This window comes from Hippoglossus stenolepis, chromosome 4 (assembly GCF_022539355.2).
Source record: "Hippoglossus stenolepis isolate QCI-W04-F060 chromosome 4, HSTE1.2, whole genome shotgun sequence".
NCBI classification, from domain to species: Eukaryota; Metazoa; Chordata; class Actinopteri; order Pleuronectiformes; family Pleuronectidae; genus Hippoglossus; species Hippoglossus stenolepis.
In genome coordinates this window covers 27,313,618-27,339,367 of record NC_061486.1, presented here as the reverse complement: position 1 = coordinate 27,339,367, position 25,750 = coordinate 27,313,618, and the positions used below count along the sequence as shown (strand labels likewise).

General features: G+C 40.8%; 1 protein-coding gene across 8 annotated transcripts in view; it reads left to right on the top strand.

The window, feature by feature from the left end:
• Positions 1 to 25,063, top strand: part of usp2a (ubiquitin specific peptidase 2a) — a 44,901-nt gene extending 19,838 nt beyond the window's left edge. For 5 of the 8 annotated variants that reach the window (XM_035155174.1, XM_035155172.1, XM_035155171.1 and 2 more), the window contains exons 4-14: positions 15,035 to 15,085; positions 16,314 to 16,437; positions 16,770 to 16,881; positions 17,047 to 17,157; positions 19,156 to 19,220; positions 19,442 to 19,545; positions 19,849 to 19,929; positions 20,417 to 20,495; positions 21,418 to 21,522; positions 22,025 to 22,145; positions 23,679 to 25,063. In XM_035155174.1, coding sequence (XP_035011065.1) covers positions 15,035 to 15,085; positions 16,314 to 16,437; positions 16,770 to 16,881; positions 17,047 to 17,157; positions 19,156 to 19,220; positions 19,442 to 19,545; positions 19,849 to 19,929; positions 20,417 to 20,495; positions 21,418 to 21,522; positions 22,025 to 22,145; positions 23,679 to 23,763 — 1,038 coding nt within the window. In that variant the 3' untranslated portion in view covers positions 23,764 to 25,063. Of the gene's footprint in view, positions 1 to 4,033; positions 4,547 to 15,034; positions 15,086 to 16,313; positions 16,438 to 16,769; positions 16,882 to 17,046; positions 17,158 to 19,155; positions 19,221 to 19,441; positions 19,546 to 19,848; positions 19,930 to 20,416; positions 20,496 to 21,417; positions 21,523 to 22,024; positions 22,146 to 23,678 lie in introns of those variants that run through there. The other 3 variants (XM_035155177.2, XM_035155176.1, XM_035155175.1) reach the window with 3 other exon arrangements.
• Positions 25,064 to 25,750: the final 687 nt, after the last annotated feature.

Below are 25,750 nucleotides of genomic sequence, written 5' to 3'. Positions count from 1 at the left end.
CTGCCCACATGTTCTTTTGGACTTTCTCTAAATCTGGAAATACCTAACACTTCTAGGCAGAATCCAAAACCAACTTTTTAGTCTACCTGCCAACAACTGGTCGCCCAAAATGCCATTGATGGGCGCGTACTAAAAGATTCATGAAGAACATCTTTACTTACATATTTTACACAGTAAACGGTCCCATTCTTAAGTTTTGTGGTTTTTATTTTTTCTTTCTTTCCTCTGCTGTTCTCCTTACCTCCTCTTTTCTCTCCCTTCATCTGTCCCTCCCTGAACTCCATCCTTAATTCATGTTCCGTCTCTGTCTACTGGGGTAAACACTTGGATTAGGTGATTGATTGATTTTTGTGGTGGCAGGCTACCATGGTGAAAAGTGACTAGCAGAAACACTGATAAGACTGGCAATGTGCCGCCACATACCCGCAGACTTCCTTAGCACTTACTGCTGTTTAGCTTGACACAGTTCTCTGGCACCAATAACGGTATCATCTAATCTCTTGTGTCAAGCCATAGCGAATGGTGGACAGCGAGGGTTAATCAAAGGATTGAGAAATCTGAACTAATTCATTTAATTCGACAACATTTATTTTTGGACCATGCTTATACGCCAAGAAATCATCATTCGCTATCTGGTGATCTGTTGACCTTTTCTCTTCTATTGCAGACATCCTCACATTCTCATGCACAGTGATTCTTGCCATCAGCTTAGGATTCTTATGTTGGCCATTTTGGTCACCACCCAAAGCTCATTATTGTAGTTGAAGGCTAATGATGACTATAAAGCAATAAATCCAGAGCTGTGCTTCATGGGTCAGCTCCCCCATCACCCCCACACTCTGATACAATGATTTCATTACTCCAAGTGAAGCCCTTTTTTTCCTAGCCATAATGGAAATATAGAGTGTTAATAACTGACCTTGGAAATAGCAGTTGGCTTAAAAATATTATGAAAATGATCCATTTTATGGTTTTTTTTACAGTTATTTGAACCACTTTCCATGGTGTTCATCATCAAATGAAATGTCCTAGTTGCTATGGAGATCACTTGTAATTACCTTTTCCTGGAGATAAGCTGCACCTTGAGTTACAATTTGTATGAGGCTAAGATAAGTAAGGTTAAAGGGATAGTTCACAGAAAAATGAAAATTCCCTCATTATCTACTCACCACTATGCCGATGGAGGGGTGGGTGAAGTGTTTGAGTCCACAAAACACTTCTGGAGTCTCTGGGGTAAACTTTGTTCAACTAATACTATTTTTGTTCATGTTGCACTGGAAACGTTTCTCTCTCATTTTATATATATATATATATTCAGTGTCAAAATCTGTTAATGTATTGTTTAGACAAAAAATAATTAACAAGTCAAAATTGCACCTTTTCACTGTCTAATTAGGGTTTTTTGCGGGACCACAGTGGTCTCAGTTATGTATGTGGGGGGTTTACAGTGACTGATTTTGAAAAGCACCGATTTAGACAAATACTTCTGAAGTGTGAGCAGATATCGGACATGACTTAGTCTAGTTGATTAAAAAGGTCAGTTAGACATGCTAACAGGTTGGCAATTTCTCTTGCTTATTGATTATGTTGCCAACTTGAAACTGTGCGACTGTAAAGAAGACTTCATTCTGTTCTGGAACTGAGACACAGAAGACTTCGTTCTGTTCAGGAACTCTCCCACATACTCTCCTGAACTCTCCCGCATGCTCCAAATGAGGGATTATTTAACAGAAGATTATGTAGCTTGTGGGAATGTATAATGGAGGCCTAGGTCTCTTATATGCAACAATGAATTGTTTTCATTGCCCTCCAAAGCAACATGTTGTAGCAAGGTTAAATTTAAACATATGAATGAGGAGATTGTCAGTCTAATTTAGCTTAAGGACTAGAACAGCTATCCCTTGGTGCTTGCACTCTGATGTCTTCTTGATAACATTATTTAGAGACTGCTTTTGTCCCATTTTTATACCAGACCGCTTAGCTCTCTGCATCAGATATCAGAATACAAACACTGACACTTTGCCCCTTCTCACATTGTAGTTTTCCACCTAGGGGATTCAGGACATTCAGACACACACATACACACGCACACACACATGTGGAGCCTGGTGATGGAATGTGCTTCTGGGCTGTTTGTTGTGTACACACACTTGAGCTTGGGTCATGAGATTATTGCTAGGGACACGTTGCATTTCTGTCACTCCAGACCTCAGTTCAGCTAAAATCAGTAACTGGTCATCCAAGGGAAAGCAGGTCTATATTGGGCTGTCCAAAATGTTGAAATATAACCCTCATTTACTAAAAACGGATGCAACAGCACATCGTCATGTTCTTTTTTACTCAGTTACAATCCATCACGTGTGTGTATCACCAGGCTGCTTCGTAGAATTTAAAAACACAGATGCAACACCTTCATATTTTAAATAAAAATTTGCCTCCAGCTCTATAAATCAACAAAATATTTTTTTATTTTCTGAAGTGAGCATTTTGGTATCTTCCCGCTTGATATTTATGTTAAGTCTTGCAGCTCTAGTCCACCTTGTTTCTGACAGCAGCAGGCAACTGATATCAAAGAAATAAAATCCATAAACCTGTTGTACATTATCTGCACAGCACCACACAGCAGACAGAGAAAGTTTAAGTTAAAGTATCTATCAAGACTTGGTAGAGTCTCAAGCAGACCTATAAGGAGGATGAATGTTGGGTTTACATTTATCAGATTGCCATGAACATGATTACAAAGAATGCTGCTCCGCATTTGTTAAATGTGTAAATAAGCAACTGCATGCGAACAGGTTTCTCATTTTTATTTAAAAGCCGACAATTTATCAATGTTATGGCCAATAAATCAATTCAAGCCAGATTGAGATAAAGAGAAACAATTTGAAAAAGGTAGACCTGAATTGCCATTTGTTCAGTAGGAAACTGACATGTAAGGTTTACTTAGCATTGAGTACTACAGGCTTTTCTTGTCCCTCAAAACATAATATCTGTGCAGCAATAAACAAAAATATCTATAAATCTATTTGGAAGAAGTCGTAGGTTGTGTCTGAAATCACCCACTCATACACTGCCTCCTACACACTAAAGGGACTTTTATATAAAGGACTATATAGCAAACTCATCAGCAAAAGAAAGAAACACCCTCAGACACGGGTCATTTTCTCTGCACCAGTAACTATGTCAACTACCGCCACGACTCACTCTGTAGGGACAGGTTGTTCATTTTGCCCTCTTTTCTCTCGTCTATCTGCCATTTTCTTCCTGTCAATGCCACGAGCACAATGCATGATCGTATATTTCGTGACCATTGGTTCCACATTATACTTTTCACGATGCATTGTGGGATACAATGAGTCCACTTTATAGGGTATAACAAATGGCACTAAATGTTCAGACAGCACTATATAATGGTGAATTAAATATAGTGGACTACGTATATAATTATCAGTGCGTCCTATCTATTAATGAATTGTCTGTATTGATGTATTTTACTTCTGACTAATGTGACTGTCATGGGTTGATTAAGAGTCTATATACTTGGTAGATGTTTGTGAAACCTTGGTTTTCTTTTCATCCTCTTACTATGACATAGCCTGGTGAAAATACTGCCTCACCGCTGTTCTCTGTGTTGATGCAGGTGAATCATGGGAACCTCATTAAAGGCGCATTTTGGGACTGGCAGATCCTAATTTTAGATCCACCAGGCCAGATTGTAGTAAGACACACACCCTAATTGTCAGTGTGGCTCTCACCCGGCTGTTAACATGCTGTTTCATCGCATTTAACAGAATGTATAGTGGCATATACACGAGTCCCGGCCAGGAGAGTGTATGCTGTCTGTCATTGTGACAGTGAGGATGAAGTGAAGTCTCCTTGGACTTCAGCGTTAGTCCTTCAGGTTGTTACAACAGCGTGGAGCGGGCTGTGACGTAGACTGCGCGGCTGGAGGCGCTCGCTGACGTCTGTTGAGGGCCGAGCCAGAGGGGGCGGATCTCCAGTCCTGTGAAACGGCACAAGACACGTTTATTACCATTTACTGAGCTGCTACTGACAGAGGACTCTTCCGTTTTACCTGATGGCCCAGCGGCCAGTTGCTCCTTTGTCATCAGGTCGTTTTAACCACTCTACCTGTCAGTACACTGTTAGCTGACCCATTTAAAGGAGAGCCACAGGTCTCCTCCTCGGCGTGCTGTGTGAGCTCGGTACCGTTATATGAATGAATGAATGCCAGCCGGCAGAGAGCCGGAGCGACGCGTCTAATTCACCTTCCTGCGATAGTAAACGGTTCAGCATCCAAACAGCAGGAGTAGCCGGGAGAAACCTCCGCCGTCGCCTGAATACCTCGCACCGGTAATCGGCTTCCTTCCCCCGCCAGCCAGCCTGCAGCATGCCGAGCATGCGACAGTCATACACGGTGACCGTACCCGAGGAGCCCCCGGCCGCCGCTTTCCCCTTCCTGAAGCAGGAGATGCGGAGGAAGGGCAGCATGTCGGGGTCGGTGCTGGTCTCAACTTTCGTGGGGCTTCTGATAAACCAAGCCAAGGTAAGAGAGAACCAAGGGTCGCTACATTCCGTCATCTCAGCCCCGAAGGGAACCAAACTCCATTCAAAAAACAAGCTATTTTGTTGAATCCGGGTAATAATTGCTTGCTTTTTTTGAATGGAGGTTGGTAAGCTATTGCTTTGAGAGTGATAACCCTCTCGTCATCAGAGCTCTGACGGTCAGAAGAAGCTTTGTGAATGGCTGGTAAAGATGAATCAAGGTACAATAGAAGAGCGTATACCACACCGCCTGGTGCGTGTGTGGTATCCATTATCTGATGTCACCACAACACTGAGCGAAAAGTCAGAATAAAGTGATGCTTCACGGAAGCTGCATCTATTAAAAGGTCATAACTTCCTACTATTTGAGCGGTTGCATTTAACGGATGGAGGTTATTGTCTGTGATTGTGGACAGATTTTGTAGAAGAGGACATGTTCCTTGAAGGCAGAAAAGAGCCACAGAGGACAGCGGTGTTTATTTGACAGACAGGCTCATGTATGTTGTGAAAGATGATGTCGGTTGAACCTTGCGGAGTGTGTCATCTGCAGAGGTAAGCCGCTCTCTTAAGCCGCTGTACTCCGCTGTACCAGGATCAGCAGGCCCGCACTGGCAGGTCACTGGTTATATAACCACCGTTTAATCCCCCTCATACATTACAGCTGCTCTTACTACACTGCTCTTATGTATCCTCCTGTAGGCATGTGCAAATGAATAAACAAATAACCCATCGTGACAGGTCCTTCATTTATGCACTGGCATATCGGGGCTGTGTGCAGTTGCCTCTGGCTGTTTCCATATGGACACACAGTGATACACAGATAAATGTAGGTCTGAGTACAGAATGTACGGAAAATCATTTGGCATTTAAGCCACTGTTGCCTTCAGATAAAGGAATTATGGCAGGGCTTTCAACTGAATGTTGCCATTGAGGTTATCTGTTAATTCAAGCAGCTTTAAAATTTTACAATTAAACACCTGATGTTAAAGTTTCGCTGTGAACCAAGGTGGACTTGTAACTAAAATGTAACATGAGCCGTGTGATTCTGCTGTAAGTTTTGTTCAAATAGGTCCTCAAAAGTCATAAATTAAGTGAATGAGCACGTTCACTATACCAGAGGTGTTTTAAAGTGATTTATCCAAACAGTATCAAGCAAACCATCATTGCAGCAAACTGGTCTGAAAGGGATCTAGTGGTTTGCATGAAGCTTTACTGACAATGGGAGACATTAGATTCTGAAATGTATTTTGCATTGGCACTGTCATTGCTGTTCACACCTTGTGTAGATCAATGGAGGTCAAAATTACACGTGTACTTGTCAGCTGCATTTTTTCCCAATATGAGAAGAAGAAGAGGAATGACTTTTGTCGACCGCCTTGCTGCTATTGCCATTTGTTGATGTGGTTTTTGGGTATGTTTGTATTGTTCCCAAGCTGCTGTGTGTGCCAGCTTCTGTTATGTAATGAGAAATCACATTAAAATACACTTTAGTGCTGGCCAGGCCTGGATGCTTGGCATGCTTTCTGTTTCGTTGTCACCATCCACCTGCTCCTCCTGTCCTGTCCTTGTCTGTCCGCTCGTGCTTGTCGTCTGTCTTCTTCTTCTGCTCCTCCCTCTCTACAGACCACCACACGCCTGCCAACCAGGCTCTGTCTTTCTCTCTGTACATGCTTATATTAATTTATGCCAGGGAAATTTATCATAAGAGGAATATGTGTGGACGACTGTTAGCATGAGGTTGTGTGTGTGTGTGTGTGCCTGCGTGCATGTGTGCACATGTTTCTCTAGTGTTTCTGCACATGGTAGCTGTAAGGTTAAAGGTTGCTTTCTGTTGCCGTCCTCTACTAAAGCTTCGTACATCAACAATTTTGGTAATTCATTAATTATTGATTTTTTTTTTTTTAAGTTTTCAGCTTCTTCACATCAGGAATTTTCTGCCTATATCTGTCTTGCATCAGTGAAGGTTGAGTATGTTTGAGATTGATGCTGTTACTTTAATTGAAGGCTATAAGATTTAAATTAATATCAATGGCAGATAAACCCCAAAAAGTATGACAGTTGCAAAGGAAGCTTAAGTGTTCAATGTGTGTAGGGTCAGTTAAAGTGTTCACGCAGTTAATAGTAGTTAATATTAACTCACCATCTTGTGCAATCTATCATTTTTTTATTTGAATTTTTAAAATGAAGCTATTCTTCTCAGCGAAGTAACATTATCCTTATTGATTTTTCAGCAAAAGAAAAATATAATCAGCATGTGGTGTTTGGAGAGGGTTAATATCAGAGTCTGAGTAAACCTCACCTCACCTTTCACTTCAGTGGAACAAACTTGTGGATCTTTCACAAGGATCTCATGTGTGGTCTTCCTGCAGTGTAAAACTCAGGGGTGTGTGCACTTTGTTGCACAGTAGTATTTGGTTATCTTTAGTGTTCATATCGAGGTCTGTGGTGAGATAACCCACTGCAGTGTAGTGGATATAGATACAAGCCCAGGGGGCCAGGGTTCAGTGTAATAAAAACAACAGCCTGTTGGCAGTAGTAACATTTCTACCACTGAGGGTAATTTTTTTCCGCTTAGAGAAATACCTACCAGTGTGAAGATGAACAGGGCTGTTATATAAGCAGCCAATGCATTGCTTAATGGCTACATGCTGTCTAGCTGTTCTCTAAACAATGTTGGGTTTTAGCACGAGACCCCTGGTGGTTGAAGACAGCGTGTGAGGAGTCTTTGATCAAATGAAATGCAACAAACAAGGGGTCAGTTCATATGATCAGAGGCTATATTTATTTATACTTCTCAGAAAGACAGCAGAGGATCTTACTGTTGACTTGTTTGTATCTGAGCGTGTGTGTGAGTTGAGAGAGAGATGAGCTGTGGCTCCACGTCACCGGACACTGAGCCCTGATGACTGATTCCACCCGTCTGTGCTTTAGGAGAAATAAATAGACGGCCTCTCTGTCTCTCTCCGAGAACTCGGCACTTGAGTTTTTACTCGCTCACAAACTAGTGTGCAAGCGAATGTCACTTTTGTGCACGTGGGAGAAACTCAACGGTAGCAGAAGACGTAAGTCAGAGGGAGAGGGTGTGTGAGCGAGAGATTGTTTATGATGGTCTGCCAAATAGAGAGACAGATCAGAACAGACTGTTCTGCTGCTCTCTCTCTCTCTCTCTCTCTCTCTCTCTCTCTCTCTCTCTCTCTCTCTCTCTCTCTCTCTCTCTCTGTGTTATGCTACTATGCCAGCCAATCAGCAATCGGCATTCTGCACTGCCAGGTGGACCCAGGCATCCTGCTGCTGGTATGTGTGAAGTTTAGTTTACAGCCCCAGAGACACAGGCAGTACAGGGGAGGGGAAAAGTGGCACTTGTTATTGCATTGGTGTTGAGCAGCATGTTAACGCAGCATTGCCAATACTGCAATTAATTCATCCACAGTGAGTCATCCACAATGATTTTGATTTGGCATTTTCTTCTCTGATTGGTGCACACAAATACTTTGCTTTTAATACTTTTTGTTTCACTTTTAATATCCCACAATAGTCTAAAAGCTTATTGAGGACTCTGACAGTCATTGCGATACGATATGACAGTATATACAATCAAATCTAATTACACTCACCCCACCTCTACATCAATCAGTGTAGACTAGAGAATGAAAAGCACCTGTCTGTATAATGCAACACATTTCCAGAATGATCATACATCTGAATCAATATCTCTCTTAAACGGTTTCAATAAAAACTGAACATTATAACCTTCTTTCAGGAAGAGTTTATTGCCGGTGTGTTGTATTAGACTGCTGCATGGCAACCCACTTGGCATTTTGCCGCATCTCAGCTATCCCTTTAATATCTTTGGGTGTATTATAGATCACAGTGGACTATGTTGTAAATCAATAAGAAATTAGAGAAGAAAGATTTTTTTAAATGATGTTGGAACCAGTTTGATGAAATAGATGATGTGTTAGATATCACTAGGACAGATTATCAAAAAAGAGACATTATTAGCTATTTGTATAAACTACGAATTGTTTACATACACTACAGATTTCTCAAAAATGTACTGTGTGTATTATACATATGGTAGACATAGTGCTGTAAGATTACAATCCCGATTATATATGTTTTTCCCAATTTCTTATGTCATGTATAAGTAGATTATATCAAAAATCTATCACTACAGCTGTCAGAACTTTGAACCCTATTACTGAGCAAGAAGTATGTAACACAAAATATGTAAAAAAAAATACAGTCAATTTTTTTGACCAAACTATAATAACTACAGATTTTGAAAATGCTCCTGTCCACTCATGTAAAGTTTGACACAAGCTTCCCTCTGGGATTTCATTAGGCCTCTTGCCTGTGCTCTGAACTCGTTATTTTCTCACCGCATGTCCAGTCTCTATCAGGGTGAGATGACTGAGGAGCTGCTAGCGAGTGCACAGCTGTAGGTTGTTGCAGGCAGCCTGTCTCCGAAAGGTTTGGTCCAATAACTTCACATCAGTTCAAATAGGAAGAAGCATTCTTGTCGGCTGCGTGGCCCCAGCAACCAACACAACTCACCGTCTACAGTACATGTTGAATTACCAGCCAGTGCAGTATGGGATTCGGCGTTCACATCATTCTCACACATCTGCTTTCAACAGCAATGAGAGTAACTAAGGATACTACTGTATATAGTAGTTTTCTTGTAAACAAAAAAATAATTCTCCACAACACTGATTGTGTTGTGGACTATCTACTTTTAGATATTTTTAGGTTTTATTTGCAAATCTCTATTTGAATATTTGTTGTATCTCGCTGTCTTCTTCCTTTTCTTTGCCACATTGCTAATTTTCTTCTCATGTTACCCCTGCCAACTGTCGATAGGCAAACCAACATGAACCTCATGGCAGGACAGTGTATTGCTTCTGTGTTTGTGTGCACAATATGAACAAAGCAGGGACCAACTCATAAAGATATCACCCAACAGAGCTACTGTAACTCCTCAGGGGACCTTTAATGGCACAGTCAGATCCAGTAAAGATGCTCAGTTGGAGGTTGTCAGCCAGAAATTATGTTCACCTCAGCTTAGATATGGTTCCTATATGTTCAAACATTGATGGATAATGATTTCTCAGATTTCAATAACAATGAAAAATATTACTATTTTAACCGTTGAAGTATTTCCATTTAAAGAAACTAATCAGTGAGTATCATGATGAACTCCAGTGTCAATTAGAGAAGGAGTTTTAGTTAGCGTGTTGGCTCACATTAACTCCGACACACATATATCTTTAACATTGTAGTTTTGAAAGCCCTTCAGTCAGCTGAACCTAAGTCACATTTTTGATCAATATCAGCCGATGCAAGGAGAAAACTGAAAGCGCCTCGGACAGTTGTTACACTGGATTCCTTCGATGATGCATGACGTAAACACAGAATACATGTTAGACAGTTTAATCTCCCCGCTGTGAGTCAGAGTTCATCGAGAGGTGAGATAAGCATTTGTCCCTGGAGCAAAATTCAAATCATCTTATATTCTTGTTTTGGCCTGTTGTTGTCTCTCTGTTTTTAACATTGAATCGGTCTTGAAAGCTCAGCCAGATTATTCATGTCTTGCTGCTTCCTCACCTTGCTCCCACTTCCTCTGCTCCAGCGACCTTCCTCTGTCCCCCAGGCCAGCAGTCATACATCTTTGAGTTAACACAGTGGATGGACAGATTTTACTTCCACCAAGCTGGGCTCAGGCCAAAGGGACATTTCCTCTGTCTCTTATTCCAAGCTTTACGAAGCGGTTCAACCTGGCCCCTGTAATGGCTTTTAATGTGGCCTCTGTGTTAGCGATGCTTTTTAGCCTCAAAGGAGTATGGTTTCAAATGTAGCTCGCTAGCTGACATTTATGAATAAAACATTTATACACAGCTATCCCCCTTGGGCTGCCTCTTGTGTACAGTATGTATCCGTCTCACATGGAACAACTGGGAATATGAACAGTGGATGTATGTTCCCTCATGTGACTGTTGCTTTCATTTATTTTCTATCTCTTTTTTTCCATCCTCTCATCTCAGCCTCTGTAAAACAAGTCTTTTTCTTGCATGCAGTCATTCTATGATGAAACCTTTCTGCTTTAGTTAAATGCACATTTAGATAGAGTAGCTGATTTATGAATATGTTATGTAAAGTAGTAGATAGGTAAAAGACTATCCTATTATATTGTTTAATAGTGTAGAGGGATGAATAGATGGCACATGTAATATATGTTTTGATTAAAATCTGCCTGCTGTTTCCCTGCTCAAGTTGAAATATATCGACTCACCACAATCAAACTCAAGTCTTATGAGTTTGATCTTTGGGTTTTAGTTTACAGTTTCGTCCAGCGTTGTCACGTGTAATGTATCCAGTGTTCTCTTCTAAAAGTGATCCTTTAGGTTTATGTTGGGAATGTGTCCCAGGAGCATTTGATGCTGCAGTCATGATATCTAAGTAGTCAATAATAACCAGTAAGAGTATGGGTGGTGGTTGGAAAATGATCATACTTATTTAAAATAATAGTCTGGTGGCACCTAATACTGAGGCTGCTTCTTTTACTGTTAAAGCTTTGTTTGTTATAGAATAATTTGAATATGTAGTGTTGTCTGTAGAGCACTTGTGGAGGTGGGTGAATTAGTGAGGGGCCTTTATTTATTTTTTATTTGCTTTTATGTGAAATTCCTCCTGTGTGGTGCGGATGATTTCCTTCCACATTTTGTAAAAGCTGCAGTAAAAGTTCAATGTGCCCTGAATGGATCTGCCAACTCACAAAAATCAGGTCACAAAGTAAAATATAGAGAAAGTGAAATTGAGAACATCAACACAGAATACTGGCTATTAAACTCACATCTGCACCAACTCATTCACTGAGTCACCCACACTCGTCTATTTATTTCATAACACACACACACACACACAATCTGTCCACGCTACAGCCCATCACTGTGCTGTCACCACGTCCTCTGCCTTTTCCAAAAAAATAAGAATAGCGTTGCTACGGAGACAGAGCCGGGACGTTGTTTCGTCATCGTCATGTCTGCCAGGCTGCCCAGAGGATCAGCCAATTGCGAGTGGACAAGCAGGCATTATTAAATGCAAAGCTGCTATTTTTGGAACCAGCTGTGGCATTACTCAGCAGAGTGCAGCAAAGTCAGACATATACTGTACAGTCCAGCAGTGTGTGTGTGTGTGTGTGTGAAATAAATAGACTAGGGAGGATTTGTCCTGCATAGCGGACTTTTCACTGACATAGCGAAGCTGTGCATGTATGTAATGTGACTGTGGCTAATAAAGTGCAACAGAATTTACAGAAGATTTAATGAGCCATCGCTAATTAAAACTGTCAATTTTTTACCCCTCCACTGTGTGCTGTACTGACTCCCTCATTCTCCAGAATGAGAGACGGATGGAAAAGGTTATTTATATAATGGTAAAGAGTCCTTAATGTATCAGCACTCATAACTAGATAAGCTGCAGGCTCACGTTACTGATGAGCAGACGAACACACATCCAGTCATGGGAACCTGAGTTTTGCCATCACATTCAGTGTCCTTTCTCTATACCTGCAATGCAACAAAAACTTCAGTTTAGAGCTGAAATGACTGTGAAAAGTTATCTGACAGCTTGAGTGTTTTAATTATCAATTACATTTTTAAAGTTACAAAAAACACAAAGAACTTATTCTCCAACTCTGCATTTCGCCTCAGTCTCACAAAGCTTTTTAGCGTCTGTCAGGTTATTGTTTCCGTTTTTCGGGATACCAGTGTTTTGGTTCAGTCTCACAACTCTCATGAACCATGTTTCCTGCCTTCCACCAAAGAGCCAAAGACAGGTTAAGAGACTGATCGTTCCCTCAGGAGCAGGTGGGGACAAAAACAAATCACAAGATAAATTAATTCAGCTTTAAGTGAAACAATTAAAAAGGGCCATGTATCTGCTGGTGTGAATTCTCACTGCTCTCCTTTGTTTATCCCTTCAAATTTGATTCCCCAGGGTTTTGGACTGTTTGTCATCCAAACAAGCAATTTGAAAATCTTCTTGTACTCTGGGAAAATGTGATGGCATTCTTCACTGTTTTCTTTTTGACAATTTGTAGCTCAATCAATTAATCAGAAAATAATAACATTAGGCAGAATAAAACTCATTAGAGCAAGGCTGTACAATGAAGTGTTTTTAAGCAATTAGTGAAGCTCCAGCAGCTTATCATAAAACATTAAGCTCAAAGTAGAAATGATGTTGAGGGTAAGGATACCGTAACGACTCATTTCCTGTCACAGTCACATTACGTGTGCTCTCACTGTTAGACTGCTAATAACTTTTTGAACGGTGTGATGATCACAGTGGGTAACTCCCTTTGGGTCAGAGAAGTTGTTGGGTGTACACACTGTGCAGGCCACTCATGTTTGTGAATTAATCTATGCAGCTGTTTGGACTGTGGGGCTTGTCAGGTCACATCTGGGGTATAGTGAGGCTGCTTACCACAGGACAGTCAGACAGTTTGTCGACTAAAGTCTAAATTAGACCATGGAGGCTTTCACTTTGTTGTCAAATGCTTGTTGATTCTCTATTTGACTTAAAACTGGGCTCCTACAAGCTGTTATTGTGACTGTAGCAGTTTCATGTCACTTTTCTTTAATCAGAGCTTTAAACAGTAAGCTATCACCTTCCTCTTTTTATGCTCGTATTTGATTTAGTCAGGGAACGGCTTATTTTGTTTGTGGTCTCTCCTTGGATTTGGCCAATTTTCCGGGTGGTCCAGATACATAGTGCACCACAGGTGAGGGTAACAGTGAGCATGCGGGTAAGATAGATTTCAGCAGCCAGTGAGATCAGGTGACTGATGTTCAGCTGCTGGTCCTACAGAGCTGCTCTCTACCTATAAGCTTAAGTTACAAGGCTGTTAGTTTTTCTGCCTCTAGTTACCCTGATTAAGCATTTTTATGTTTCTCATTATTAAATCACTGGATCTTGCTGTTATTGCTCATGTGATTTACATAGTATCAGTCAGTGAGAAAGCAGAGGCTGTGGCATTGTCTGATCTCGCTGTTATTGCCAATGACGTGTCCTTTGACAGCGAATGCATTTGATTCAGTGAAAGTAGATGGAATGATGTGAAAATAAATTAACTTTGGCGTAGCTTGTTTTCGAAAGCATAATTGTCTGCTGCCTCTGCTTCTTAGTCAAGGGCACAAGAGCATTTCTTCTCCACCGCCACGTTCTTTGTTACTTCTTCCTCTAGCTACTCAATTATATAATCACTGAACTTATGTTATGAAATTCATCCGCAGCAAGTGATGACATAAGTTCTGCAAAGCATTTTGTACCATTTTAAGATTCGGAAAGCATGATAATATGCTCTGCCATCTGTTGCTTTCCACTGAGCTGTGTGTGTGTGTGTGTGTGTGTGTGTGTGTGTGTGTGTGTGTGTGTGTGTGTGTGTGTGTGTGTGTGTGTGTGTGTGTGTGTGTGTGTGTGTGTGTGTGTGTGTGTGTGTGTGTGTGTGTGTGTGTGCGTGCGTCATGAACTTTTACTGTCATGCTTTCTTGCACTGAAAATTTGCAACAGCGCAGAAAACCCTCAAGGTTCTGTGATTCTATGCTATCTAATGTTGTTGATAAGATCTCTGCCATCTGGGAGTGATTACCAAGAGAGGAACTGACGACAAGATAACAAAAACAAGTTCCTCTATGAAGATAATGCTCACCAGGAAAAACCTCCTGTCATCTCATTCCTAGACTGACGACACACACATTCCTCCACAGTGTGGACAGGTTACATGTTTGTCACATAGCCTGGTTTGGCTGATTCTCCAGCTCCCTGGGGATGTTGCCGAGGTACAAACCCAGACTTAAACACCTTTGCAGTGTTTGAAAAAAACTGCTGGTGGAAATGCATACCACAGTCCTGGGTTATTCACTGGAAAACTGCATTCAAGGAAAAACCAAAAGTCTGTATCCCTGGTAACTGAAGAGGGTCAACAATTTTCAACCACCGGTGACGTCAGTATGTGACAGTATCTTTCTGAAGAAAACCAAACTGTTCTCTCAAGTTTTTAAAGAGTCTTTTTTATTTCGCTTCCTTCTCAGTTACCATAAACACACAACATTATTATTTACGTGGTTTTTGACTGCAGTCACCCAGTTACTGATTCATTCAAGGTCAAATATTGAAGAGCAGGCTCAAAGTTATGATGTTATTCATACACATTAACACAGGGACAAGGGAACAGAAGGTACAAAGTAAAAACCATCACTACATCATAGATCACCATTCTGTTATCAAAATAATACTGTATGTGAAATTAGCATGTATCTTTAACATGTCTGATGGGTGCTGGAATAAAAACCAGGCTGTAAATATTTAAACATTTTCACTGTGGTGATATGACTTGGGTGAATTTGAATACATTAATCTAGGTGTCATGTATAAGATCATAAATTGGATTTACCTGAATATCTCAAATATTGTGTCCTTTGCCTTTCAGAATTCAAAGAGTGCCCAGGGCCTGGTGGGACTAAAGAACCTTGGAAACACAGTAAGTGAAGGAACATAAATACATCTGCTTCGAAGCAAATGTTCAGCAACAGTGACATCTCCGTGTTTACAGTGGAGGAGAAGCTCATATTAAACTTCCTAAATCCAGCCAGTGTGAGACAGATCGCAGTTGTGTGTGTGTGTGTGTGTGTGTGTGTGTGTGTGTGTGTGTGTGTGTGTGTGTGTGTGTGTGTGTGTGTGTGTGTGTGTGTGCGTGTGCGTGCGTGCGTGCGTGTGCGTGCGCATACTGTAACCTAATCACAGAGATCTGATCTATGGACCAGCGAGGGCTCGTTCTTTCTATCTCTGTGACTGTTTTCAACTTACCACACTGCATGTGTCTGGTGGGGCCACGTGATGGGAGCAGTGTATACGCAGGTCGCACTGTCTTTGACAACATGGGTATATGTGGGTGATCGCTCCACATACCCAGTAATTATATGAAGGCTCTTTCACTTTGTCTGTAAAGCCTTAAAATTCTTGTTTAATCTTTTTTTAGACAACATTAGAGTCACAAAATAAAAATATATATATTCAAATGCAATACAAGTATGAGTCCAACTGAAAGACCAGTTGAGATACAATTTTTAAAAGTGTGTGCATGCAGGACTCTCCTTCATACTGAAAGTAAAACAGAGCAATGCTCACTGATATAAGTTAATGTTTGAATGGTTTATTAATGCAAAAAGCCCAGCTTGAGGTGGACACATCACCACACAACAAAGTATGATGTTAATGTGCAGGATTAGTTATCAGATTGTTGCTGTGATTTCCCTTGAGTTGCTGATCCCAATCAGTTGCTGAAAACGTGTGGTTTTCCCTCCTCCATTATTAGACAAAATAAAGAAACAATATCACAGTGTCATGTTAATGAGCCAGGCCTCTTTCCAGTCTGTATGCTAAACTAACCTGAATGTAGTTTCCTATTCAGACAACACAGACTGCAAATAAATGCAAATTTCCCATAATGTTGAACTGTTTATTTAATTTGCTAGATTCAGCTGCAGTAAGGAGAGTATGCAAATCAGCAGGGCAACAAGCAGGTCAACTCTGTTATATTTTTAATTAGACTGTAAGGATACAAGTAGTTCTGCAAAAATAACAATATTATAATATAATTGTAAAGTAAATGAGAGTTGTCAGTGACTGAGGGGGGATTGAATTAGATGTTTTCATGTGTAATTAAAGTGAGAGTGGAGCTGATGCTTTTGTTGTTTTTCTCCGCACAGTGTTTCATGAATAGTATCCTGCAGTGTCTCAGCAACACACACAGCCTGCGAGACTACTGCCTGCACAACTCGCACCGCAGAGACCTTAACAACAACAGCCGCACCAACACAGCCCTCATGGAAGGTGAGAGATGTGTTACACAGGCCCCCTAGAGTCCAAAATAGACACTCCACACAGCTGCTCACATCCAACACACTCACTCCCTCTTTATGTCTGGATTAAATTTGCTTTTGTCAAATGTGTAGGATAAACATGGAAGCTAGTTCTTATTCTGTGGCTCTGGAGAGAAACTGACAGTTTTATTTGGTCATGAAAATCTGCTAAATCTGACATTGGATAGGAAAGTGAGGCTGCACCTTCAGCTCACCAACAAACCTGAATACATGGTTACAGTTGTGCAACTATCAGGGCACATTTCAAGCTCAGTGTGGAACTAACTCGAGTGTTTCTGTTAGAATTTGCCAAGCTGTTACAGACCATGTGGACGTCGTCCAGCAGTGAAGCAGTCAGCCCGTCTGAATTCAAAACTCAGATCCAGAGATATGCTCCCAGATTTGTGGGATACAAGTAAGCTTTATAATCTCTTCATTAAGTTTTATAAATGCTGTCAAACTTCTTTTCTGCTTTTTTCTGAGAACTGTCCAAGAATAACAGGACTGCATGATCAAAAATACATCTGAGTAGTGGCTGTTGGGATGTTGTTAGCGCTAACTGTGTTGGTGTGTCTTGCAGCCAACAGGACGCTCAGGAGTTCCTGCGTTTCCTCCTGGACGGTCTGCACAACGAGGTCAACAGGGTCACTGTCAGGCCGAGAGGCACTGCAGAGGACTTTGACCACTTGCAGTGAGTATTCTGGTTGACAGACTGTGTGTGTGTGTGTGAGTGTGTGTGTGTTTACCTTCACTGACACTTTGCTGCAAAGGGCCGTAACCAGGATCTATCATATCTCCTGAAAGAATGCACCCAAAATTTCCAATTAACATTTTGAAAAGTGTACTCAAAACGGGGACATTGGTTTGTGCAATAGGAAATAATAAATAGGAATAAAGGGTAATTTTACATGCAAAATTTGCTGGAATGGAGCCGAGTATTTAAACAGGACCTTGACAAAGTAAACATGAATCATTAAAGGAATAGTTCACCCAAAAATGATAATTCACTCATTATCTACTCACCCCTATGCTGATGGAGGGGTGGGGGAAGTGTTTGAGTCCACAAAACACTGCTGGAGTTTCAGGGGTAAAGAGTGGAGCAGCCAGGTAGCAGTCGTATCCAATACAGATGAAGATATTAGGGACTTATATTCAGAGAAAAGAAAGAAACACAACATGAAAAAGAAAAAAACACAACATGCCTCCATACTGCTCCTGTGGTGTCATCCAAGTGTCCACAAGCCCCGGCATTCATATTCGACTCGAAACGAGGTCATTTACACCGTGTTTTACGCCTAAAAGTCCACCAGAAGTGGCTAAGCTAGCGGACATTAGCATGTCTGACGGTCCCTGAATGCACCTCATCAGAAGACTCATTAATGCTTTAAAGGGGACATAGCATGCAAATTCCACTTTGTTAGTGCTTCTACATGTTAATGTGGGTATCTGGCATGTCTACCAACCCAAAAACTCTGGGGAAAAAACACTCGCGCGTTTTGTTATGGTTCCTCTAAGTCAGAAACGTCATGCTTGAGCGACTCGATTGAGCTTCCTGGGTTTTGTGTCGTAACAAGGCACTGGAAGTCTCCCTACATGGCCTTGGCCAGGACAACAGGACAACAGAAGGGGAATACAAAGTATGGGATGCATATTTAATAATTTATATCATATAAAATATGTAATTTATATCGTTTAAAATCATGGGGGGAGAGGAGGGAGGGGGAGCTGGCTCATTAGCATTTAAAGGAACAGGCACTCAAAACAGGTCACTCTCTGGAGGGCTGTTTTATACAGGGTAAAAAGGAGCTGTTTTAAATGATCCTTGTGGTATTTTGACCAAAGTATGTTACAGACATTTCATTAAGACCCCAAGGAACCATATCAACTTGTGGTAAAATGGGAATGCTATGTCCCCTTTAAAACTTAGTATAAACGACCTTGTTTCAAGTCGAATATGAATGTCGGGCTTGTGGACACTTGGATGACACCACAGGAGAAGTATGGAGGCAAGTTATGTTTTTTTTCTGTTGTTTTTTAACGTCTGACGATAAGTCCTGAATATCTTCAGTTGTATTGGATTCGGCTGCTACCTGGCTGATATACTGTTTACCCCTGAAACTCCAGCATTCTTTTGTGGACTCAAACACTTCACCCACCCCTCCATCGGCATAGGGGTGAGTAGATAATGAGTGAATTATCATTTTGGGGTGAACTATTCTTTTCAGGCTTCATCATTAAGCTTTAATTTGAGGCTGTGTGAGACAGTTTCACCCCCTGTGTTGCGTTGTTGCGTCTCTGGGGCTCAGATCAGCTTAATGCTCCAATTCTTCTTGGATATAATTATCAGTTATCTAACAGCAACTTGTTTAAGGGTCACAGTTAATCTCTGCAAATTTCGGCATTACCCTCAAAACAGGTCAGCTCTGCCCAAATACTTTAATAAAACATTAAAAAATATTCATCATCAGCTTGAAAATGTGTTTCAGGATGTGTTTTAAAACCCCTGATACCACATTCTGTCCCCATAGATGTCTAGAATAAAGTAGGTCAGATTCATAATTCAGTATTATCAGTCATTTTACTTTGTTAGACTAACGGAGTGTATACCTTGCTTCCTCTCAATGACTCTGTATTGTGTTTATCAATATGAGCTAAACAGTTTAATGATTCATCTGTGCTCCATGTTCAGGGATGAAGAGAAAGGGAAGAAGATGTGGAGTAAATACCTTGAGAGAGAAGACAGTAAAATAGTCGGTGAGTAGAACATGCTGCAAGTTTTTTCCAAGTATCTAGTTTGGATTTGACAGAGTCAAGTTTGATATAATTAAATGAAACAAAATCAGAAAAATTATGTTTCAGCACTAAGAAAAACAGAGCACCACTCAACAGATATATAGTGTTTTCTTATTACATTTCATAGCATGTGAGTTGATCCAGTGATGTGTGTGTTGACGTCATGTCTCCTGCTCTGTCAGACCTGTTTGTAGGACAACTGAAGAGCTCTCTGACCTGTAGCCACTGTGGTTTCTGCTCCACTGTCTTCGACCCCTTCTGGGATCTCTCTCTACCTATTGCCAAGGTTAGGAAACGCGTGTGCACACACACTCACACACACACACAGGAGTAACAAGTTCATGCTGGTCATCCTTACATAACATGTTTCAGAAGGTCATCAGACACAAATGTCAACACAATCAGTGGTGCAGAGGTGACATTCTGTTTGTGTGTGTGTGTGTACTTGTGTACGTGTGTACATGTGTGTGTTGGGGGGGATTTAAGTGTGTGTGTGTGTGTGTGTGTGTGTGTGTGTGCGTGTGCGTGCGTGTGCGTGCGTGTGCGTGTGCGTTCATGCTAATGTTGATGCATCCATGTTTGTGTTCAGAAGGGCTACGGTGAGGTGAGTCTGATGGACTGCATGCGGCTGTTCACCAAAGAGGACGTCCTCGATGGGGATGAGAAGCCGGTAGGTGTCCATTAGGAGGACCAGCGGGAGGGTTAAGTCAGTTTAACCTTCTGTTGTTTGGAGAAAAAGAAAATATGACAATCACTTAACTTCATACTCACAAAGTCAGTACTTAAAATACAGAACAAGCTTGTCCAATGTGTTCGCAGGGTTTTTTCCTGCATAGAGAATTGCGAGGTAACCGCCTACCAACCAAAGCCATTTCTTGTTTTCATATAAAACAATACCATTTAAGAAAAACTGTAATATGTGGATAATTTAATTTATTGTGTTTCAATGAAAACACAGAGAAGCGACTGTTAAATAAAATGCAATTATTGTGATAATTGTCGTTCCCCCTGTTTGACGGTTCAGTACCACCCCCGCCTCATTTTCGGTCAGGAAAAACCCTCTCCTTCATGTTGAGTTTGTTCACATTCATTAGCTACATGTTTGTTTCAAAAAGACTTAAAAATCTTTTGATCTGATCCCTGTGTTTCCTTTACAGACATGTTACAGGTGTAAAACTCGGAGGAGATGCACTAAGAAGTTCACAATACAGAAGTTCCCCAAGATCTTAGTGCTGCGTATCCTTTCCTCTGGACGTCACTGTCTGATACTGATGTATGATGTGCATTTGCAGTGAAGCTGAGAGAGCATATAGTAGTCTCTCTCTCTCTCTCTCTCTCTCTCTCTCTCTCTCTCTCTCTCTGTGTGCGTGCGTGCGTGCGTGCGTGCGTGCGTGCGTGCGTGCGTGCGTGCGTGCGTGCGTGTGTGGAATTGCTATGAGGCTTTCTAGGGCATTAGTGTTTTACATATTATTTTATGTTGGGTTATAAAAATGTAAGTCCCGTAATTTATTAGAGGGAATGATTCTAAGTGTGGTTTGTAAAAAATCTTTTTGAAAAATGTCACCTTACACACACATGCAAATAGAATAAAAGTGATTCACTAAGTGCTTGTGTGGCGGCTCCTTGGTGCTGCTGCTTTGACAATGTTACGTCATAGCAGATATTGAACTCTGACAAGCTGAAAAGCCCTGACATATAGTCAGAAGAAAAGCCAGGTAGAGTATAATCAGGTGAGATGTGCACTGACGTTGTAACAGTTTGAGTCAGTGTGTCCGGGTTGAAGCATTTCACAGAGTGTGTAGAATGGCGAAGAAGGCTCTCGCCCACATAGGCCCATACAGGGACTTCCACAAAAACTTGATGTGTATTTGACGTAAGCACATTTCAACCTTACATTTCTCATCTCATATCTAGGCTACACAGTGTGCCTTAAAGGCACATTTCACAATATCAACCGTTACAACATTCACAGATGACAAATGTTTCTGAGAGCTAGTAATATTAGTAGTATTAGATCAGTTTTTGACTTGTGTCTAATTGTGGCCTGTACTCAAGCGATAAATGAAGATTCAGTGGGAAGTTCTTTAAAATGTATTGTGTGACGTACGGAAAGCCATAGAGTATCCTGAGCTGTTCCTTGACTCCTCCTCCTGTCCAGACCTGAAACGCTTCTCTGAGGCAAGAAGAACCAGCAAACTGTCCACCTTTGTTAACTTCCCCATGAAGGATCTTGACCTGCGGGAGTTTGCCTCTGAAAACAGCAGTAAGTATAATAAAGTATGTAAATACATACAATCAGTAGTTAGTTTAAGGTGACCTCTGGAGTCTGACACATTATTAAAAGTTCACAAGGTTTTATTACCAAGTCAAGAACGTACAAAGCAAATTGCAAGAGGGGTTGACTGATAAAACTAAGGACTATCAAATCAGAGGGGAAACAGGGTTCCAGAGTCTGATCCAATCCTTAAGCTGAGCAGAGAGTCTGAGGATAGTTTCAGGAGAGCAGGCAAAACAATACAAGGCTTTCCAAAAATCTCACCAGACAAAAATCGGCAATGCCTGAAGTGTCAGTACCACAAGGCACACAAAAATTTTGTGTGGAAAATGTAAAAGATAATAGACTTATTTTATTATAGAGAATATAGGCGATGTTTAAATATCAGCTGCTTGAGTTAACATGTCTAATACTTCAAAGACTCCAATGCTTTTTAAAAGAACCAGTAGCTGTGGAATGAAATGTTGTGTTTGTGTCTCTGTTGTTGCAGTAAATGCAGTGTACAACCTGTATGCAGTGTCCAACCACTCAGGCACCACTATGGGCGGTCACTACACAGCTTACTGTCGCAATCCCAACTCGGGAGAATGGTACACCTTTAATGACTCCAGGTAGGTTCCAGCACCCAATCTGACGAGACATCAGAGTTCATACTAATGCAGTTTACATCACGATGGAAAGATGCAAACATACCACACTGACCTGCAACTACAACTTTGAGAAAACTGACACTCGATTGGATTTGAATTTCAGCTGCAGTCAGTTCACTCATATGTAGCTGTAAAACAAAGCTAGTTGAGCTTTTCATTGGAATTATGTTGGTAAAAAAGGGTTTGTTTCCATGTTATAAATTATACAGCAGTGTAATGTATTTTCAGTGGTCATAGAGACATTAAGAAAATGCTTTCTATATCATCAGTGGCAGCTGGTCATGCAACTGCAACAAACACAGTGTAAATATGATCATCATTTCTATCTGTAACTTATTCTGTATTATATATGCAGGAGGTGAATAATTCATAATATTAGTAGATAACATGACATCACTGTGGTTAATAGGTGGAACTAAGGAAACCCAATGAACCTAAAATGGGTAAAAACAGAAGCAGAGTGTTGAAGAAGGAATAAAGATGGAAGCAGCAGATAATCCTCCTCTGCTGCTTTATCTCGCTTTTTCCTGCTACGCTGCACTCATTCATAAGACCCCTCTCTTATTCTGACTGAATACAGTGTGTCACAGCGTGCAGGACAATGCAGAGCGTCATCACCACACACCATGTGGGCTTTTGTGTGTCTGATAGTCCTGCTCTTTGTGATGTGTGCTTAAACGTCTTTTCAACACTAAGGTGACATGATCATAGCTTTTACCTAGTGTATATACTGAGATAATGTAGATGCCTTCCATTAGCATGTCAATACATTTTTTCAGTTTATGACTGTTTTGATTAAATATGACGTCTATAGAATTTCAAATGACTTGTTTGGTCCAAAGCAGCAGGCAGGTGATGTGAACTAGTTACTGATGCTCTACTTTTTGTTTTCAGATGTTTTGAAAAGCTTTAATTCATGTTCTTCTAAATATCAGAAAATCAAATCAGAGCTTAAAAACACAGATATCTTACACACATGACATATATGTCCATGTATAGCAACCACTGTTGATTGTTGAATGTGCTGTCTTCCACAATGCAACACACAAAGTTAATGGAGGAACTGTTCAGATGAGGCAGCTCCAGAAAGACCTTGAAAAACAAAAGAATAACCGATTTATTAGGAATTCAAATGTTAACCATTAATTATCTAGACTGTGGCAGCCTGACATATTCCTATTTGTACTTCATAATTAGCTGAAAAAGCTCTATTTGCTGTGCTATTTACAATGCAGCTCTGTCTCTCTCTCTCTCTCTCTCTCTCTCTCTCTCTCTCTCTCTCTCTCTTGAGTCTATGTACCTGTCACTCTTAATCTGTTGCACAACCTTCAGGTGTGTGCACTTGCATCTCTGCATGGAGTTTTAATAAATGCAAGGTGAAACTGTGGATTAATAAAGTTTGATTTGTAAAGCACCAAATCACAAAGACAAGACCTTATCAAATATATGTTTTAAATATATTTCAACATTTTCTCTCTCTCTCTCTCTCTCCAGAGTAACGCCAATGTCCTCCAGCCAAGTGCGCAGCAGTGACGCCTACGTCTTGTTCTATGAGCTTGCTTCTTCCTCACGGATGTGAAGCCTCCCGGAGGACGACGGGCCTCAGCACCACACTAACTGACGGACAGACAGATGGCAAATGAGAATGTTGGCGGAGTTGGGCCTTTATTGTACTTGTATCTGGACATATATCTCACACACACACACACACACACAAAGGCACACACCACTACCAGCCTGGAGGCTGGTTCTCTCCACAGAGAGAGCTGGGGAAGGGGAACTTTCTGGACACCACAGGAACCTGATCAACCAGCCCTGCTTTCTTTCTCTCTCTGTCTTTACTCTCGTGTCTTGCTCATTCTGGGTGGAGGTCTGTGTGTGTGTAGTTGTGTGCACGCGTGTTCGTGTGCGTATGGGTGCGAGGCTAACGCAGGCAATAATCCCATCCGACCGACCAGCCGGTGTATCCGTCTCCATCTCAGAAGTCCCTCTCTATGCACTGCAAACCAAACTCTCCTGACTGCGCCTTTTGCTTTGTTTTCTTCAAGTCTTGATTTTCTCGTTTGCCTCAAACCATTTTTTTCTGCTTTGAATTTATGTTGTTTTTATGTTTTTTTGTTGTTTTTTTGGTGGGGGGTGGCAGGGTTGATTATCATGTCATCACCACCACATCCCCACTTTGGACTGTGAATAAACCAGTGCTTAGAGTGCGACTGTAACTGAACAGAACTGGTATTTGTTAAGAAGATCTTACAGCCACCGGCCTGCTTGGTTTTCATGGATATCCCTCCCACTGCACTACAACACTCCCATGTCTCTGTTTGCATCTTCTTCACATGTCTTTCTCTTCCAGTGGTTGGGAGGCAAGTGGCACTGTGAGCGTTACATGTTTCAGAGGACAACCCTCTACGTTGTGTTTTATTTAATTTGTTTCTCTCACGTGTGGCTGCTACTGACGTTTTAAAAGTGCTGTGAATGGATGAATGGACAGTCCAGTGCGGATCTGCTAAGGGTTAATGAAATATAATAATGTGACACTCCTCATTGTCAGTATGAGGTCTTTTCTTCCTCTCTTGTTTCATGCCATTGAACAACATGGAAAGAATGTTTTAAAGAAGAAAAAACCCACTATATCTGTATATTTTTATATTCTGATGCAATATAGAGAATGTACTATTCAATGGTGCTGAAAATGACCCATAACTGTTTTCAGTTGGTTTCTTTACCAGGTTTCAAGAGAGAGAAAAAAAGTTCTTATTTATGCTTACAGGTGATAATGTGATGAGTCACACTTTTTAACAGTGGCAGTCAAAAACATGAGTATATAAATATATATATAAATATATATATGAATAAAAGTCAACAAAACGGTGGTTTTACTTTGAGTCTTTGTCTTTTTTTGGCCTGAATTTTATGAATGAGAGTCAGCACTGTGGCTCACAAACAGAAACTACAGATGTGCAGTGGCCTTTTCTACAACAGTTTGCCTTGTGACAGTGTAAATAATGAAATGATCGATGGCTGAATTCTGTGTAGATGATTCAGCTTCAGGGTCCTTGTGGTGTTTATGCTGGTTTACTGTTGCACTGTCATGTCTCACTGAGACCTGAAGTGAACAGAGCCAGAAGAGCTGTGCTTTTGTCTGTTATGACACATCAGAATGTCTGCTGTGAAAAAGGCCGATGACAGGATGATGTATATTGAAGTGTAAATTCAGTTTACTCAGCACGAGTACTACTACTGTGTAGTAATTGTGTGTTTGATGTAGATATGAAGCTTTTAGAGCTTGACCCAATACTCAGAATGCTGATCCCCATCCTGTCTTTCCCAACTTTCTTTGATTGGTTAATATTCATATTTAGTTTTCAACTTTTATCACACATTTCACATTATAACATATCAGCTTTTCTTTTTTTAATGACAAAAAAGTAAAAGTTAGAAAAAATTGTGTTCTTCGATATTATTTAAGAGTTCAACAGTTTAGAAAACAGTGGATTAAACTGTCGTAAGACTCTAGTTCAAATGTTGACTGTACTGTAAAATGTGATCTTAAAGTCTAAGTCCTG